The 19368-nt window shown below is 36.4% G+C and overlaps 2 protein-coding genes across 3 annotated transcripts; one reads left to right on the plus strand and one right to left on the minus strand.

Annotated features, from left to right (window-relative positions):
- The first annotated feature begins 8157 nt into the window (after positions 1-8157).
- LOC137825349 (putative CDP-diacylglycerol--inositol 3-phosphatidyltransferase 2) lies at positions 8158-12634 on the plus strand. Of its 2 annotated transcripts, none has more exons than XM_068631022.2 (11): positions 8158-8358; positions 8927-9050; positions 9449-9533; positions 9631-9680; positions 10681-10720; positions 10844-10888; positions 10971-11036; positions 11134-11248; positions 11336-11392; positions 11478-11576; positions 12329-12634. In XM_068631022.2, the coding sequence occupies exons 2-11, from the start codon at positions 8984-8986 to the stop codon at positions 12386-12388; spliced, it is 684 nt and encodes a 227-aa protein (XP_068487123.1). In that variant the 5' UTR covers positions 8158-8358; positions 8927-8983; the 3' UTR covers positions 12389-12634. The 2 variants fall into 2 exon arrangements, with proteins under 2 accessions (XP_068487123.1, XP_068487127.1); XM_068631026.1 differs by having other exon boundaries at positions 8219-8550.
- A 1290-nt stretch (positions 12635-13924) lies between these two features.
- On the minus strand, positions 13925-15997 carry LOC137819537 (chloroplast protein FOR GROWTH AND FERTILITY 2). Its single transcript, XM_068623423.1, has 2 exons — positions 15626-15997; positions 13925-14908 (listed from the first exon to the last, which is right to left on the minus strand). Exons 1-2 carry the CDS (start codon positions 15899-15901, stop codon positions 14060-14062), a joined length of 1125 nt encoding a protein of 374 aa, XP_068479524.1. The 5' UTR covers positions 15902-15997; the 3' UTR covers positions 13925-14059.
- Positions 15998-19368: the final 3371 nt, after the last annotated feature.

Here is a 19368-nt window from a genome sequence, read left to right on the forward strand (position 1 = left end):
AGTTAAGAGCTTTGTAAGTAAAGACAAACAAAAATGTTATATTGCAATGTCTCTGTTAAAACAGTTTCAAGGGGGCACTCTTTTTCCCTAAGGAGGGTTTTTTAATGAGGCCATCCAATAAAAGAAGAGTTTTCGAAGTATAAAGTGTTTCCAGATTGTATGTGTGCTATTTTAGAAAGTTTGGAAAAAGACCTTGTCATTTGTACATGATTGGAGGCAAGAAAAGATATATCGCACGCTTTCTAAAAAGTACAAAGTCCTCATCGTCTTTCGGCGATTGGAGGCACCAGTTAAGTTTTTAAGTCCTCATCGTCTTTCGGCGACCGGAGGCACCAGATGGAAGACCTCAACGCCCTCGCGCGTTTTGAGGCAAGTTAAAAGACCTCCTCGCCGTTGAGCTAGTGCAGGCGAGAAAAAGAAAAAGTCCTCCGTGTTTCTGGGAGCGAGAAGATGTAACTCCTGGAGCAATGTTGAGGCAGGTTAAAAGACCTCCTCGCCGTTGAGCGAGTGCAGGCGAGAAAGAGAAAAAGTCCTCCGTGTTTCTGGGAGCGAGAAGATGTAACTCCTGGGGCAATGTTGAGGCAGGTTAAAAGACCTCCTCGCCGTTGAGCGAGTGCAGGCGAGAAAGAAAAGGTCCTCAGTGCATCCAGGGGGGGGGGAGATGTACACCCTGGGCAAGTTGAGGCACCAGACAAAGTCCTTCTCGCCGTCGAGCGAGTTAAGGCCATTAAAAGCCCTTCTCGCCGATGAGCGAGTTCAGGCAAGTAAAAGTCCTCCTCGCCGACGAGCGAGTTCAGGCGAGTTAAAAGACCTTCTCGCTTGTATGCGGGTATAAGGCAAGATAAAATCCTTCTCGTCTTGAACGAGTTCAGGTATGGCGAAGAGGGCGGAAGAAGCTTGAAAGGTGGCTAAGGTAGGTTCGAAGAGAACGCCTAGCCAACCGGTCTTCAGCTCTGAAGTTCAGGGAGGTAAAGGAAGATCCCAAAGGGCATTTTTGCCTCAGTTAAAGAAATGACTGCCAAAGCCTGAGGCCAAGAAAAGCTGGTGTTACCAAGAGGTCCAGGTGATCGCGAAAAGTTCAAACACGGCAAGAAGGTTGAAAGACTTGTTTGATAATGCGGGTCAAGTGGGACGTTGTTTGAACTGATGATTGAATCACAGTTCGTTGCTTGGAACTTTCCTTATGATCAGGTTAGTGCCTCAGGGGTACGAGTTGTTTAAAGCGATTATTGCTTAAGTTTGAATCGGCTCGAAGCAGTTACGCCAAAGGTCATGTTTGCAAAATCGCTAAGTTAAACGTAGCAGAGTTAGGCATACAAAGAAAGTAAAGCGCTCAAGAGAAGTCAGAAGAAATATCCAAATTTCGCTATTGAAATAAGTAGCTGTTCAAAATACATGTGCAAGAGTTTTTACAAGGTAAATACAAGTGAATTCATAAAGAAGCAGATGGGGTAGAATTGGTTGAGCCTTCGGCGGGAACGACCTTCCCATCTACTACTTCGTTGTCTAACGACACCATGCTAAGGTCAAGATCAGGGAATAGGCATGCGAACTGTTCTCGAGCGGCATCAAACCCGGCAACCAGAATCTGAGCGGAGCTTAGCTTAAGTTCTTCGATTTGCTGTTGAAATCCTTCAACCTGCTGCTTAAGCTCCTTGTTCTGCTGCTCCAGCTCTTCGACCTGTTTTCGGAGTTGTTTGTTGGTCTCTTGAGCTTGAAGAAGGTCGTCGACCACCTTCTTGGATTCTGTTTGAGCCTGGGCCAACTCGGCAGCCATCTTCACCTTCTCTTTGTTTGCCTCAGAGAGATCAGCCATGGCGTCGTCTCTTGCTTTCTCTACTTGCCCAAGTAGCTTCTCGCGGTCGATCGACCTTTGCTCCAGTTTTTGTACCTTATCGGCATTAGCTTGAATTTGAGCCTCCAGGTCGCTCGCCTTGGTGCGTAGAGGCACGATTCTGCTTTCAAGTTCGACTTTTTCTTGGGCAAGTTCATGGACTTTGCGGCGAAGGTCAACAGCTTCCTTGCGCGCAAGCCTAAGCTCGGTGTTTAGGGCATCCTCCACTCGAGAATGTTCCATTTCCGCGAGCGTCAGGCTGAATGACACCTTCTCCACCTCGACTTTCATTGTGCTGTTCTCGGTCTTGAGGTTGTAGATGTCATCTTGTAGCCGCCTGGTGGAGCTCTCCACAGCTCTCGTTATGATTGAGGGAATATCCTCTGCAATGGTTTTGAGTTTAGCAGTCAGAGGTTCCCACATCCTCGTGACCTCGAGGGAAAGATTTGCAGCTTGGAGAGGCGTCAGGGGGGCTTGTTGAGGGTTCTCGTCGCCGCCTTCCTTAGCAATATTTTCGGTGGTTGCTTCTTGGCGTGGCGACGCAATCGGGGACTCGGTGATTAGGATTGGAGAGGTGTGAGCGACCTCATCCCCGATTGGAATGATTCCTGCAGCTGAAGTGTTGGAAGGAGGGCCCCCTCCTGCTGATATACGTGGTGTAGAGGCGCTCGGGGGGTCCTCTAAGAAGTTTGGCTCCGGGGCCTCAGTTGCAGGCGGCGCAGTGGCCAATGGAACTGCTTGGACTGGTGGTGAAGGAGCTCGTGGTGTTGGCGACGAGGGAGGAGGGGCAGGCGTTGACGGTGGTGTTGAGGCTGGAGGAGGGGGTGGGGCAGGTGGGGAAGGTGGTGCCACCCTTGTCCTCTTCGTAACGAGGCCATCCTCAGTGACCTCGTCGTCCTCCTCCTCATCCTCTTGGACAACTTGGGGGGCTTTTCGTTTTGGCCTCTTCAGGACCAGTTTCTTTCGTTGGGCGGGCTCCTTAGGCGGTGATCGCCCATGGATGATGGCCTTCTCGACCGCCGAGTTGGGCACAGTCTGGGAACCGCTCGCCAACCCGTGGTTGCGGGCGAGCGCCTTCAAGTCAGCGAGCATATTCTTACCCAACATGGTGTCTGCGTAAAATGAAAGTGCATAAGTTAGCTCAAAGGAGAATAGAGTAAGTGTACAAGGCAATGAAACAGCAAAAGCAGGTATATGCGGAAAAGATAAAACCAAAGTCTTGTGTGTATCGCACAAGACGCCCAGAAACAATATCAGAAGCAATGTTAAGACAAGGGTATAGCGTCCTAACCTATTTGGAATTCCAACTGGTCCTCAAAGAACTCGAAGGAAATCAGGGTGGGGGTCAAGAATGTTATGTGGGCATCTGCCACCCTCTTCCAGAATAGGCAAAGGTCTCGATCCAGAGCTCCCATGCTATCAGGACTTCTGGGCCTCCTGAAGCAGCTCTTAGACTCCTTTTTCCCCTTGTCCACCCAGTACAAGGGGAAACCGTCGAGAAGGGAAGGGTCTTTGTCATTTGCGCGAACCTGGATGAACTTCCCCTTCCAATCCTTGTACGACTGCTGGAAGATGGTGAAGATGGATCTCCTAGCAATGGCGTTCAGGCTGACCCACAGGCGATCTCCTGGGTGTTTGGCCTCAAACAGAAATAAAAATACGTCCACTGACGCGGGCAGCCCCAGGTGGGCACATGTTATCTCGAAGGCTCGGACAAACGCCCAGCTGTTGGGGTGAAGCTGGGCGGCAGCAATATTGAGCTCGGTTAAGAGTTCCCTCTCAAATCGAGTGAGAGGGAACCTGAGTTTGACCTTCTTGAAGAAAGTGGTGTAGACGAAGCAGAAGGGCCCGTCGGCGCTCACTTTATCATCGACGCACACTGGCAGAGTGGCGGGGCAAGGCAGCACCATCATTCTCTCATCGTGCTCCTTGTGGAACAATTGGTGGGCCTCGTCCCCATTGGTCAATCGCAGAACCGCTCCCGCAGTGTTCACCGACGACGTTTCCTTTAAGAGGGTTGAGCTAGCCCATGAGTATAAAACCTTGAAGTTTGGCAGAGGGATGGGGGCTCCTCCAGCGTTTGGTGGAGTCGCCTAGGCCAGAGCGGTTTGAGAAGACGCAGGCCTCACAGCCTGCGAGGAGGGAGCACCACGAACTTGCGTTGAGTCGTGTGCTTGTGGAGGAGGGTCTCGCGCTGATGGAGGGGGGTTCGGGGTGATCTTCGTGCGAGTCATGATAGCAAACTGCAAACGAAGAAGAAAGGGAAAAATAATCAGGAGGGTTACAAAGGCTGACTCGATCAGAGAGGGAAGGTGAAAGACGAACGAATGTGAGTTCGTTGCGACGATCGACAAAGCCCTAAGTTACGCAGAAGGAGAAATGGAAAAACAGCCCACAGCGTATGCACCAGACAGTTACAGGATGATGCAAATCGGTGAAAATGCAAGGAAACCCACCAGATGGAGGAAAGTAGTTACCTTTCGATGATCAGGAGAACGTTGAAGGGAGGTGGTGATCTGGAGCGTCGAGGAACGTCGAGAGTTTTCGCAGAAGGAAATAAGAGCGTATGCAAGTGTGAGGAAAGTGATGGAACAGTAGGAGCGTAAGGGGTTTAAGGGTTTTTCGAAATAAGTTTGGAAGCGCTAACGGCAGATGAAGAGAGCCGTTGATGAAGCCACGTGTCGAACGATGCGCGAAGGGTTTGGTGGGGCGTCAGAGCAGCAGAAAGTACTATCGCTTGGAATTCTGCGTCCACGCCACGTAGACCGGTGTTAACGAAGGCTTTTTCAGTCTTTTCGCTAGACAAGTCTTCGCTTAAGACTGGGGGGCTTGTGTACCGCCCTGGTGGTCGGGTGCGATGACGTGGCACCCTGCTACAGTGTAGGCGTGTTGACAAGGCGCCAGGTTGGCAGTTAGGAAGGAAGTCGGGAGGCACGTGTGGTCGCCGATTGTTGAGTCGGCGTGTTCCGATTTCCAGTTTACCAGAATAGGCGATCGCCAGGTTGAAGATGAAGTCGCCAGATGTAGACTCAGGCGACCAGGCACTCGGAGATCGCCAGAATGATCACATCGCCGAAGACGAAGGAGAAGCAGATTATGAAGGCGGCCGGCGAGACCACAGGGAAGGTGTATGAAGGCCCTAACTCGTCAGTTTCAGTAGAGATCGCACTCCTAAAGTTAGCTATGCACTGGGCAGTACCATGCATAAATAACTTAGCCAAAATAAGAGTAGAAGTAGCGCCAAGTCAGTGAGCCTCCAGATGATGGCACGTGTAGAGACGGATGCGAGCCACGTGTCCAGGTCTGTAACTGCCAGAAGAGAGAAAACCACCAGGTATATAAGAGTTCCTAACAGATTTTCTAAGGTACGCACGTTCAGTTCATACACTTTACGCTTGCGAGTGACAGAGCTGTTTGTGAGAGAGATTTGCACGGTTCCAGTTCTTAGTATTTGGTGATACCGTCACTGACTTGAGCGTCGGAGTGCGATCGGCCGCAGCGGCGCCGTATCGTTTCTTTGCAGGTTCTTGAGATAGATCCAGAGGAGGAACGGAGGTGAGAAGCGGCGCGCACGTCGATCCTTTGACGAGGCATTCTCCAGCGCTCCGGTCAACAGGCAGGATCAGTTTTGAAAATTGATATTCAATTTTAGGTTGAAAATTCAAGTTAGAACATGTGAATAGAAAACAAGTATTTTTTTATTTTAATTTTTTTTTGGTCGGCAGTATAGTAACACCTCAATTTTATTATTTGTACTTGTTATGTTTTGATAAACTTATAGGAAATTTGATTTGAACATATAATAAAGAATTATGAATGAAAAGTAAATTATTAGAGTATTGAACTTATAACTTAAACATAAAACATAAACTATCAAATATATTAAATCCTAACAATATTATAACTTCATTCATTTATTTTCATTACCAATATTTTTACCGTTGAAAAGAAATGTTGTTTATTTTCCATATTTATAATTCATTTTAATTCAATAAAATCAATGACAATTATTTCAATTTCTTTACTTATTGAAATTTATTAACTGTTATTTTATTTTACTTATATATTATACACATTTTAATATTTTTATTATAAATTTTTGTTATTTCATACTCTTTTTTTTTTCTAATCTTATCTTCGTATACCATTGTATTTTTTTGAGATTTGAAGATAAAAAGAGTTATAGTTGTTCTCGAACGGATGATGTTGGACATAGAGAACAATGTTTCTGCTTTCATCTTAGGTCGGTCACTGCTACTCCAAGCTTCCTGCTTCGTCTTCCTTCTCCCAGTCGCTTGCTCCGCAGACGAGGGTGGTCCGTGCAGAAGACACTCCAACGCTCAAGTCAGTAACGTGTCGACACTCGAGTGTTAGAGTACTATAGATAATGACGTACCTGGTTATTTGAATGTGAGCTATTTATATTACTTTAATGGTCATTTATTGGTGGATCGGATTACGAGGTTGATTTATGGTTAGAGTTGTGTTAAACAACCCTTAATTGTGGATTAACCCTGTTGACTTGGTTAGTCATGAGCCGGTCAGTCACGTGCTATTATATGACCCTTTCATTGTGGTTAAGTGACTGAATGGACTCACTAGAGTCGTCTCGGTCGTCCGAGTACAATAATAAAATTGTCAAAATGTAGACCAATCACCAAACATTTACAAAAGTAAAAAAAAAAAAAAATCAGCATGAAATTCTTCAAAATGTAATTTTAAACATATGTTCATCTTATTTCAGAAATGAAAACAAATCTAAGATATAGAAAGATAAAATTTGGAACATGTTAAAAACCACTATAAGTGAAACTTAAATATTTGAATTAGTAAACAGGGTACAACAGATAAATTTTTATTTCCTAAAGGTAAAAACTGAATTATCTGAGTAACTTGACCACACGTATATAATTATTAACAATAAAAAAAACTTTAATAACAAATTATTGTTGTTATTTAAAATATTAACTAAAATGTAAAAAAAAAAAACTAAAAACACTATATCAAATAAGCAGACGAATAAGACTGCATAAAAATGATAGACTATTATTGCTTTATCCAAAATATTCACAGTCTCGGGCTCCAAACAACTGTTTCAACATTAAATAAAGAAGATATTTAAATTTCATTAACTTACATAAATTAATATATATGAGTAAAAATTTTATGATCATTCCATGTTGAATCCATAGTTTTTATTCCCTTAAAAGAAATTGTATTCGTATTTTTTTTATGCAAGATTTAAGAACAGATATTATTCTTTTGTTTTAAAGATTCCAAATTATCCATCCTTCTTTTTTATTCGAGATAGTTTATTTTAAGTCATAGATTTCCTTAAAATTCAGGATAGGTCAAAGAAAATACAAATAGTTTATTGTATTTGATTTCTTTCATATTAACTTATGCTTCTTGTTAAATACAAAGGAAAATAACAATTAAGTGTATTTAATATCATTTTTTAAAAAGGTTTATATAGTTTTTCAATAGTCAAATATAATTAACTTAAGCGTATAATTAATATGAATATAAAAAAATAAAAAAGTTTATATAAAATTTGTGTTGTTCAATTATTTTTTAAGAAATTTATCTTTTGACACAATACTTAATTTTAGTAGCAATTAATATATAAATTAAGAACACAAAAAATTATTTATAGATAAAATAATTTTATTATAAATTAAAAATATAATACATAAATAATTTTTTATTTAATATTTGATTTTCAAAGTTAAGTACTTCACAATTTAAAAATGATAATAAATAACTATTACAAAAAACCTATTGAAAAGTCCAATAAGAAGGATCTAACTTTTCATGAGTGGGGAGCCCAACTTCTCTCTTACAAAAATTGCGTGTGTTTAGGAAAAGATTTTACAACCTGTTTGATTCCAAATTGAAAGAGGTTATACATGTTCCAAAGTTGAAACAACAAATAAAATATAATATAAATGATTATTTAATGTGCACTCAGTTGTTGAAAGAACAAAGAATCTTGTTTAGTGTATTAATTAGGTCTTGGTCAGAAGTTTAATGAAAATATTTTGTAATTAAAATTTGATTCTAGAGATTAAAATATTAAGTTAAATATTATTTTGTCAATATATATATTATAATATTTAAAAGTTGTTTATATTTTTTCAATTTGTTTATATCTTATACATTTAAAGGTTTATCAAATTCTTTTTAAAGACCAAAATTAATATTAATTGTAATATCATAGGCAAGTTAAATTAAGAATTAATGGATGCACTTTATACTTTGTACACTTCTAATTAGCTTCTTTTCTTCTTCTTTTATATATGTGGTAAGAATAATGATAAACTACTAAAGAGGGAAAAGAATTACATAAAAAATAAATAAAGAGGGAAAAGAAAAAGAAAAAACGAAAAAGGAGAACGCATAGTTTTGCTCAAAATAAACAAAGTGCCACCTCAAGTTTGTTCCCTGTTTGGATCAACCCGTCGTTGCAACCGGCAGCCGCACCTCCTCTGTCGCCGGAATCCACCGCATTCTCTTCGGCACCGGTATCGTATAATCATCTCTCTCGTTGATACCGTTATTCCTTTCAATTCCCTCTCATTAAGCCCTAGCTACTGATAGCATCACCGCTCACACCGTCAACGTGCCGAATGAAGAACCGTCCTCTGCGGCACGCCAGTTAGGGCTTGGACGGTGCACTGCATTTTCGAATTCCTGACTTTCAATTGGAATTAAGGGTGCAGAAGAGAACATTTTTTGATTTGGCATCGATTTGTGATTTGACTTTTGTAAAACGAATCCACAACACACACACACGGGCACACTAATTGAGCTTATGGTTATGTTGCCTGAAACTGTTATTGTGGAGAGGAGATTGGTATTCGGTTGTTTCTGTAGGGGAGAATATACTAAGGAAGTACGTTATCGGATTTTGAGTTGCGGTACCATCAGATTATTGGTTGTCTGTTCTGTTTTTATATAGTTAGGTTAGGTAGATGATTGCGACTTAATGCATGTTCCATATGTGTGCATGACATGGGATGTGAGTACCTATTTTAGCACGTGTCTTCATAGATTTTGATGGATTTCTTACTGGAAACTACTTGCATGCAGGTGAATATTTGATTGGCAATACTTAGTAGTGAAATTTTAGAATACAAAGAAGCTTCAATGGCCAAGAAACCAGGACAAAGATCCAGTAAATTATCTGTGTACCTTTACATTCCTAATATAATAGGTGGGTGTTTACTTTCTACGTTTACTTACGTAGTGTAGCAACAATGCTCTTAAAAAAACACATTGTAGCAACAATAGTGTTCTCTAACACTTGCGTTAATAAGAATAAAGGGATACAAATCTGATAAGGGACATATAGACAGAGCGAAACAGAAATTTCTCCGGGCCATTTGTCTTATTGGCACATTTGTTTTTGGAAAACATGAGGCTCTGTTACTCCTTTATTTCATTATACCATGTGTTAGCAACTGCTGTTTTAAACAAATGGTTGTTTGATATTGTAACTAGTGTAACACTGTTTATGATTGGATCGTTCAGGAGATTTTACTGAACTTCTTGGTCATAGTTCTCCATGAATACAAACTGTCTTAACTCCTGACGGTGTCCATGGTGATGCAGGATACATCCGGGTTCTTTTAAACTGTTTTGCCTTCTCCCAATGTTTAACAAACAAAATATTGTTCTCTTTTCTCTATTTTTTGAGGTGGGATACCAGTTTATGGACTTTCTCTTTTATTGATTTTCTTACCATTTATGATTGTGGGATGTGGGACATAATTTGGCTGAATCTGTGTTGCCAGCTTTGTTTGTGATGCTGTCGATGGCTGGTGTGCCCGCAAATTCAATCAAGGTATGAACTTTTTTTTTGATGTCAGATAACAATACGTTTATCTGTTAAGGTTCTCCTATTGAATTGAGAAATAATGTCAATGCTCAACTAAGAAAAATCTTGCTCATAATTTATCTGTGTTTCCACAATGCATGCCATTGCATTTGCATATATCACACTAACCTTCAGAAAAAGTTAATTGAGGGATAATTGCGTTTTGACTCCTTGTAGTTTACTCTTTAGAGCTTTTGAACACGATCTCTGTGTTAATTTTTTTGTACCCTTAGTTTATCTCGGTTTAGTGTGAGAACACGTAAAGTTTTACTTTACCTACTCTTTTATCGATTATTGAGTCCTTCAAAATCATCTGGAACTTAGAATCTGGAAAATAAGTTTGAAACTGAGGGAATGTCTATATATCACAGCAGAGCTATAACTTCCTTAGATATTTCTTTGAGACGCATAGTATATACAGTATGAATTTGAGGTAATACTGATTTTCACACAATTCTAAGGCTGATACCATCTGAACAAATATACATATTATTCTACTATTTTTTCACTTAGCTAAGGGTTATTTAATAGCAAATTTAGATGAAAATCTGAAGAGTCCACCAAATTTCATCATGTGCTAACTCCCAGTGTTAAGGATGTTTGTTTGCATTCCGTTGTCTGTTTGACCTTCACATTTTTTAATAAAACACTTGGTAGACCATATTGAACAAGAAAATAAAGGGATAACATGGCATATGCTAATGAGGGTTGGCTTAATTGGTATAATCAAACATCATATGTGAGAAGGTCCTGGGTTCAAATTGTGCTAGTGATCTTTCAGTGATATCATGTGTAAGCACCACTATCTCCCTAAATTGGCTTGTAGCTTGCCCTAAATGGGGGATTGGGACAGTTACCTATCTCCCTAAATTGTCTATTTTTATTCTGAAAAGACAATTATTCTGTATAATAAACATATATATTAACCTAGCATTTTTTATTTTGTATTGTTATTTTCTTGATTCAGTGTCAACCTTTGGGGCTGTGCTGGACATGGTAACTGACAGGTTATTCTCGGCTCTCTCTCTATGCTTGCATGCCAAAGATGTCTGATGATCAATGCTGTTATAACTTCTTTATGTTGCTCAATTCTTGTGTGCTTTGAATTAATGTGGCTTCCTTGATACCAGAATTAGCACTGCTTGTCTACTTGTTGTCCTTTCCCAACTGTACAAGTAAGATGTTTTCCTTTCAAATTCGTTAGTCACTGTAATATTAAGCATGTAAACCTGACTTTTGGGTTGAACTTGAGTAAAGGCCCGGCCTTATCTTCTTGTCATTGCTTGCTCTAGACATTGCCAGCCACTGGCTGCAAATGTACAGGTAATGCATATCGTCTGTGTATTTTTCCCCTAATTTTTATTGATGTTTCTGCAATTATTGGGTTTAATCTTGATGATATTTGGACTTTTTAATGCAGTACTTTCTTGACGGGGAAGGCTAGTCATAAAGATGTAAAAGACAGTAGCAACTGGCTTTTCAGGGCATACTATGGGAATAGGATGTTTATGGCTTACTGTTGTGTCTCATGTGAGGTAAGTGTAATATCCTCTTCTTGATCTCTGTGGAAAATCTTTAATAAATAGTTTTTTATTTGGATTCTTATCCTTAATATTCTATAGGTTATTTACTTAATCCTGTTTTATCTTGCGGAGAATCAAACAGAGAAATTGGTGGATGTAAGTTTTCGCTACTGGTGTTAAATTATTTAAGACTTTTCATTTACCATGATCATCACAGTTTCTCAATTGTTTCTATTTCCAGGTTTTATCAAATAATTTGCAAAAGATATCATTACTTTCTCTCCTAATTGGTACTAGTTTATTTGGATGGGCAGTCAAACAAATTATAAATGTTATTCAGGTTCGTATGTTAGCTCTGCATTTTTTTATGATTAGGTGCCTTCATATTTTTAGATTTTGACCACCCAGTCAATAATGAAAAGACGATGAAGAAAAATGAAATTAAAAGAAGTAACACGTCAGAGAAGAAAAGAAATTCCAAAGTCCAACGAAACAAGTGGCTGTGGCACTAATTGTTCATTTTTTTTAATATTCATCCTGGAAGTATCGCAGTAGTACAAAATTTTGAATCAAAATATTTTGTATTCTACTTTTATTTGTGGTTTAATTATCGTTTGCCAACCTTTTTTCTATGCAAAAGGAGAAATTTACATGCAGACAATTTTTTATTTTGAAGTCGGCACAAAGTTTCGTGAACTGTATTTTATTGAGTACAGTTATAAAATTGTATTCTACTAGAGATGGTGACATTACTTCAATTTGCAGAAGCTTTCCACACAGTATCAATTAATCTTGATAATAAATTGAGGGATTGTTTTAGGCTGTTAAAATGTGGATTAAGATTCAACACATTCGGTAACTAGCAGGTTCTGTGGTGCCTCAATGTGAAATATATTAACTTTTTGGCTTGACTTGTTAACTTAATATCATGACTTGATAGTGAAAGGAGTTTTCTTTACATTCTAGCTATATAGAGAGTCTTGGAATAACAACTGATTCTTAATGTTTTTTTTCTGATGCTTTTGATTATTATTTACTTGATCATTAAACTGAGTCCTGCATTTATCTGCCCCAATACCCTTGTGATTTCAGATGAAGACAGCAGCAGATGCGTGTGTGCTTTATGACATTGACAAAAAACATAAGAACTGATGTTCCTTCCACGACGAGAATCCCTTGCCTTTGTCTCCTTGTACCAAATTAATATGAATTGCCATAGACGGTAATTGAGCTTGAATTGTTCAGTTTTCTACATTTGTAATGAAAGAAATAGAAAATGTTAAAGTAAAGAATTCACCTTTCCATGTAGCAAAAAGATTCTGTTCAAGGCTGAGTGTTTTTTCTTAACCCACTGTTAATTACAATGCAACGCAAAGAAATATTTGTTCTGTTGTGAAATTTCAAATCCCTTTGTAGGAAAAGGATTGTCTGATTGTGAGTTTATATTCTCTCTCGGGCGAGATGGGGGTGGGGGTGTATAAACTGAATAAACACCTTTTATTCCACTTTGCAACACACTCTCTTGAATGTTTATGGAAATTCGTATCACAGTGTGAAGTGATCCAATGTCACGTGTTCTTATATATTTTGCTAATTTACGGTATTCGCCACTGATGTCTCTGTCGAATCTATTCCATGAATCCATGAATGATAGATTCATTGCCTGCTCAAAATTTAGTTTAGACTGGATATGGTTTGCGCAAAGTAATTTACACAGGATTCGACAACGCATGATGGCACCATTTTTTTTTTGCAATTCCATAACGGGTGATGACTGCTGCTTTCTGTTTCTCTTTTGTAAACAGTATTTTATTTGTTACTTACATTGTTGGATGCATAAAACGATCCATCTGGGATCTTTACAGTAATAACCATAGTTTTCCATAACGACACTGGAACGATAGTAATGTACTATTTTCAACTTATTTTTCCCTGTTAGGTACAATTCATTACTTAGGAAGTAAATTCCAACATCATTTAACAAGTTTATCATGAGTTTTATCAAGTAACAGAAAATGATTTTAAAATATTCATTTTCCTGCATTCTCATGTCGATATTAGATAATAGCTAAGCACACTTTTAGCTTAACATAGTTTATTTAAAGAAATAATTTTATTGCTGTAAACTGTGATTAAAAAATAAATCATTTATTCATATTTAAGCTATACTAAACATGTATAGGGTAAAAAGCAAATGACTCACTTTGATACAAGTCACTATTTGTTTGTGCTCTTCAAACATTAAATTCCTAGTTATGCAAATAATCGTTCATTTTATTTTACTATTTACCTTTTTTATGCCAATATCTTAATTTTATGAGGTGTGCGTTATTAGTGTAATATCGTATAATAATTTTCAAGAATTTCTGAACCGGTACGACGACGTTCCAGTGTCGAGTAAACATGGTACAATGCATTACGCCTTTTGTACATGGCTACATCAGCAGCTGCAAACTGGCGAAATGGTACAATAATATCACACCTTTGGAAAAGCAATGACTAAATTATCGTCCTGTCTGCATAATACATACTACTACTGCATAAGATCCAAGGCATAACAATACACATGCATAAGCAGAATATTGATAAAATCAATCCAAATCTTCAAATGAAACAGCTACACAGTTATTGACTGCATAATAATTGAACCTACCAGAGATATATACATTCACAAGCGTAGTCAAATAATAGACAAAATCAAAATCACATGTTCCATAAATAATGACCTTGCTCCAAACAAAGCAAATTTCTCTATAGCGTCCCTACTTTTCCTTGACAGCAAAACAATGTTCATAAAAAAGGTTCCTGGCTGATTAAAGAGTGCTAATAAAGGCTAAATCCAAAAAACTGGCTAATGATGATGGCAAATCCAAGGGCTATTGCAACAAGAGAAGAAGCCCAAGTAAGTTTCTCGGTTATTCTAGGTATTCTATCTTTTAGTGCCTCGCTACACGAACCAATAAATACCGTGTAGCTCCCCATTGCAACCACAGTTCCAAATAAGAACATAATGAGAAATGCAGCACCAGCCACGCGTGAAGGCAGAGCAAGGGCAGGCAACACCATCATCAGAGCGTCTGGTTGCAGTCCATGAACTATTCCAGTGGCAAAAGTAGCAAAACCAATCTTCTTCTTTCCTACTACAGGATTACTATCACGCGATTCATAGACGCCGCCGACATCACATTCACCATTTTCTAAGGCAACACATGGAGCAGGCACTTCTGAAGCTTCCTTAATCCCCATAGCACCAATTACTAGCAGGGTAAGGCCAACCACTCTAGTGCCCCATGTTCGGATAATTTCAATGTGAAGTCGATCCTTTAGGAGCAAAAATATTAAGCCAAAGATCACTTGACCAGCATCATGGCCACAGCCCCAAAGGGCTCCAACAGCAGCACTCTCCATCCGTGACCGGCCTATTGACAGTGGAGCCAAAGCTGCAAGGTGATCAGGCCCTGATAGTGTGTGCAAGCAACCAGCAAAGAAACCAGTCCAAGCACTGCTTAGAAGCTCAGTGCGGATAAGTTTTCCACCAACTGCAGCAGCGGCAGGGCCACCAGTCTTGGCAGCACTTTGAAAAGTCGCAAAAGCTGCCGGTGCAAAAGCCGGCTGGATTAAGAGCAAAACAAGAGCAGACAGTACTGCAAATGTCCGAGCTGTTATTATTGCCTGAAAAAACATAGCAAATCATACTTTTAAACTTCACTAGAGTGTTCAAACATCTAAAAGGCAATAACTGTGTGAATCAAGTCTTATATAGTATAAACCCTTGTAACCTTAAGCCAAATAAATGAATAATAATAACAATTTCAGTGAAACCTTTCACGTATACCCAAATTTCAACTCGGTTAGACCCAATTCAACAAATAATTTAATGATCACGTTTTACAGGTAATAACACGTGATTAAAAAGCTAAGTTTGGTTATGATTCAACTCAACTCAAGTCCAGAAACAAACAGTATTACCAAAACAGAGCTATTGATGAAAAAAATCAGTCACAAAACTGCTATATGCATAGTACACAAGCAACATAACACCATCCGTTCAGATTATAACATTTCTGCACACATATAAAAATTCCTCCTTTGTTGGTAATGTCCAATTTTCTAAGGCCATTAATTTACCCCCTTTAAATAAAAAAAAGTAACGTAAACAACCACATTAATAGAATTTGCCACTTAGCAGAATACAAAAATTACACGGATTCCCTATGAACCAATGACATGGTTAGATGCTTTTGAATAAAATCACGAAGAGAATATTCTAGAGGATACAGTTTATGACCCAGAACACCGTTGCATTAAAAACGAGCAGGATATCAGATGCAAACAGCATGAAATGCACCCAAGATCTAAGCCGAAATCATAACAGCAAAAAGCACCTACCTTTGGTTTTTGGAAATTATTCCCAGTGGTGATCTGATTGAGGGGTTGGGATTGGGGTGTGGAGGTTTGAGCACGAATGGGTTGAGAAGTGATAATGGGAAGTAGGGTTTTTGGAACAGAAGACGACAACGGAGATGATGCGTTTTCATGGTAGCAAGAAATTGAGGTGAAGGAAGAAGGCTTTGAGGAGAAAAGATTGAACCTTGGAGAAAATCGTGTAAAGGGCTTGAGATTGGTGTGAAGAGGAGAAGAGGATAGAAGCCTATCCATGGCCATGGCTTCTATCGGAAACGAAGAGAAGAGAAGTGAAGAGAGATGCTTTGATTGGATAAAGTCTTGGTTTTGCACCCAAAGTTGAAGTTTACCAATTTCCTATTATTTTTTTTAGGAAATTTTTTTTTTTTTAATTTAGAAATAAATGATCTGTTGATTTGATTGTACCTATAAAAAGTAGCATTAATTTTAGGAAACAAGATTGTTTAATCTATTCTTTAATTTTTATTAATTAAGATTTTGATATATTCTTCCTTCAAAATTTAAATAAAGGAACTGTTATTTTGACATGGTAAAAACACTCCTCTGACAACTCAAAAAATTAATATTATATTTATTTTATTGTGTTTTTTACTTTTTATTGTGTCAAAGAATCATTATTGAATATACGATCATTAAAATCACGACCCTGCAACACATTTATTATTAATTAATATAAATCAAAATAACATAATTTCTATTTTTCTTACCAAAATCATTACCCGTGTGAATATGGAGGTGGGATTTACCTTTAAGTATTAATTGACATATGATTTTTTCAACTTATTATCAAATAATTAATCTGCATTTATAAATCAAATAACTAAACAAAATTTTCAACGATTTACACCCATTAAATTTATTTTTCAAAGAATTATTAAATACAACAAAACAATCTCGAATAGTTGGAATTTTTTTCATACATTTTAAATCATGTTTACTACCACGCATAAATTCAAAATGGTCTTGTCACTATTAGACTAATATTTTATAGTTCAATCCACTACATTTTGAAAAACCGTTTAGAATATTTACTATAATTTCTTTCTTTCAAAATCTGTTATAAAATCAAATAATATCTTGAAAAAGTCATAAAACCGAATATAACTTTCCTAATATAGCATAAAAGGTAATTTTTTATTTATTTTCCATATTATTATAGTAAAAGAAATTCATCTTAATAATAAAAACATATTTAAACACTGGTAAATATCCTGATAAAATTTAGGGTGATAATATTTTTTTTTTCTCACTTTTCATAAATGAAAAAAAAAACAATTATTTTAAATTTTAAAAACTCAAAAAGTATTCCGTGTATAGATTATAATAAGTCGATAATTGAGTTTATTTGAGTGCTTTGATCTTAAATCCTAATTGATGATTGAGTTTCTTTATGTGTTTTTGATCTTAAACACTAATAGAGGCTAGGAGATGTTCAAAAAAAAATTTCTATGAAAAAAAAAAAAAAAACCACAAGCAACATTGCATGGAAATTAGAAAGATGTTTATGGAATCAAAATGAGACTTAAGAATTGTTCACTTCTTTTTACTAGGTGGAACAATTTAACAATAAGAGGAAAATAGCAAGATGGAGTCCTCCCCTTCCTTGAAAGCTCATGGACAACAATGGAACCAAATAACTAAGTGTTTGACTTCTCTTTAGTTATACTAGTTAGAAGGTGAAAATAGTGTATTAATGCTTTTCTGATGGTTTAAATGAGATTTTAAACACTCATTGAAGACAATTCCCTTTTGGTTAGATTTTTGTTTTAAAAAATTTAACTAAATTATAGATTATACCAAAAGGTAAAAGTGTAGTTAATTTATATTTATCTTATTAATAAACCTAAGTGTAGTGTAATCAATAGTGTCTAATTAGATTTTAAATAGATGATACATATAGATCCATAGGTGGCAATATATTTTTGTGACACTAATATATGTGGACAAACAATTTTTTTCAACCAAATTAAAATGGTGATTTTTCAACGTGTCATAACAAGTCATGAAACTATATTCCTAACAAGGTTATATCATGGTAGAATATGGTTAGTTGTGTTGTGCCAGTGATTAAATTGGTAATTGTGATTCTTGATATAACAATGAGAATAAATGGTGATGGAATGATTAGTTAAACAATTTTTAGTTGACATGATGGTTGAAAGAGTTTGATTGATTTCTTCATTAAAGATACTCACAAAATATGTTGCTGAATTAGTTACGAAATAAGGTTAAGTGTGCTGTTGTGTTAAGTGTTTCACAGTTGTTATGATTGTTATGAACCCTTCTAGTTGCGTAAAAGATGTTCATGGGTCTCATTGTACCATTGTGAAGGGAACATCATTGACATTCATTGGCAAGATAATTGGTTAAAGTTGACATAAAATGTGGTTATGAAATGGTTAAATGATAGTTATAATTGGAACAATGCTTAGTCATTGATGATAGGTATACAATGACACATTCACATTGTCACTTACACTACCATGTATTGGTGTGGGACTGATATAATTAACTTTGTTTCGTTAAAGTTTATTTGCAAACTCATTTCTTGTACATCCAAAACACATAAACCAATAATCATTTGTATCATTTTATCAACTAGATAGTTGATGCATTTAATAAATTAAATATACATATTCAAATTCACATTACAAGAAAATCATTAAATAAAGATTAATTTTAGAGACAAAAAAAATTAGTAATTACATTAACTATTAAATATTATTTTAAAGACTAAAAGAATTATTGATATGTAAAAGAATTTCTATTATTAATAAATAGTTTCTAATTTAGTATCTAATTAACTAACAAAATTTTACCTACCAACTAATTAGTTTATAAAGTTGGTAACTAAATTTTTTATAACTAATTAAATACCAATTCAAAAACTATTTATTAATAATAGAAAATACTTTAGATAAAAAAAATTTATAAAATAATATCTAATTTAATTAATATAATGACTAATTATTTTTTATAGTATTTTTCTTGTAATATTATATTAATTTATATATTTAATCACTTCAACAAATATTCCTAATTTTAACAAGTTAAAAACAAAAAACAGTCCATTAACTTGATCTTTATATATATACAAAGCATATTTCCGTAATATAATTTATACAATTTTTTATTAATAAATTTATACTAATCTAAAAATCTTTTAAGGAAATATGTAAAATATGACACCATCATCTTATCACATATCAACAAATTATACTCTAAATATATTTAAAAAATAAATAAACTACTAAAAATAGTATAACGATCTTACATAGACAGTAAATAGTTGGTATAACAACGTATTTTTGTTTTCAGTATAATAAAAAAATTACAATCTCATTACAATAAATTGAATGTTAGTTTTCTCATTAATGAGTAATAAGATTCAGCAATCTTTCGTGACTGTTATGTATAACAACGTATTTTGTTTTCAGTATAATAAAAAAATTACAATCTTATTACAATAAATTGAATCTAATTACGTTAGTTTTGTCATTAATGATTAATAAGATTCAGCAATCTTTCGTGACTGTTATAACCGTTCTATTAAAGAAACAAATCTTATGATTTGTACTGAATATATTTATCCACATTTAAATTGCTGAATTTATAACATTTGTTGAAGTATAGTATAATAAAGCAGGTAGGTGTAGAGAGTTAGTTACAATGTTGTTTTAAAAACAGTAAAAGGTTAATACCGTTGT

This window comes from Phaseolus vulgaris, chromosome 11 (genome assembly GCF_051622355.1).
Source record: "Phaseolus vulgaris cultivar YP4 chromosome 11, ASM5162235v1, whole genome shotgun sequence".
NCBI lineage: Eukaryota > Viridiplantae > Streptophyta > Magnoliopsida > Fabales > Fabaceae > Phaseolus > Phaseolus vulgaris.

Excerpts from the sequence above, each read along its gene's own strand:
- LOC137819537 (XM_068623423.1), bottom strand. The coding sequence starts at position 15,901 with ATGGCCATGGATAGGCTTCTATCCTCTTCTCCTCTTCACACCAATCTC. Across the intron at positions 14,909-15,625 it reads ATAATTTCCAAAAACCAAAG|GCAATAATAACAGCTCGGAC; the intron begins GTAGGTGCTTTT and ends ATGTTTTTTCAG.
- LOC137825349 (XM_068631022.2), top strand. The coding sequence starts at position 8,984 with ATGGCCAAGAAACCAGGACAAAGATCCAGTAAATTATCTGTGTACCTT. Across the intron at positions 9,534-9,630 it reads TCTTTTCTCTATTTTTTGAG|CTTTGTTTGTGATGCTGTCG; the intron begins GTGGGATACCAG and ends CTGTGTTGCCAG. Across the intron at positions 10,721-10,843 it reads CTGGACATGGTAACTGACAG|AATTAGCACTGCTTGTCTAC; the intron begins GTTATTCTCGGC and ends CCTTGATACCAG.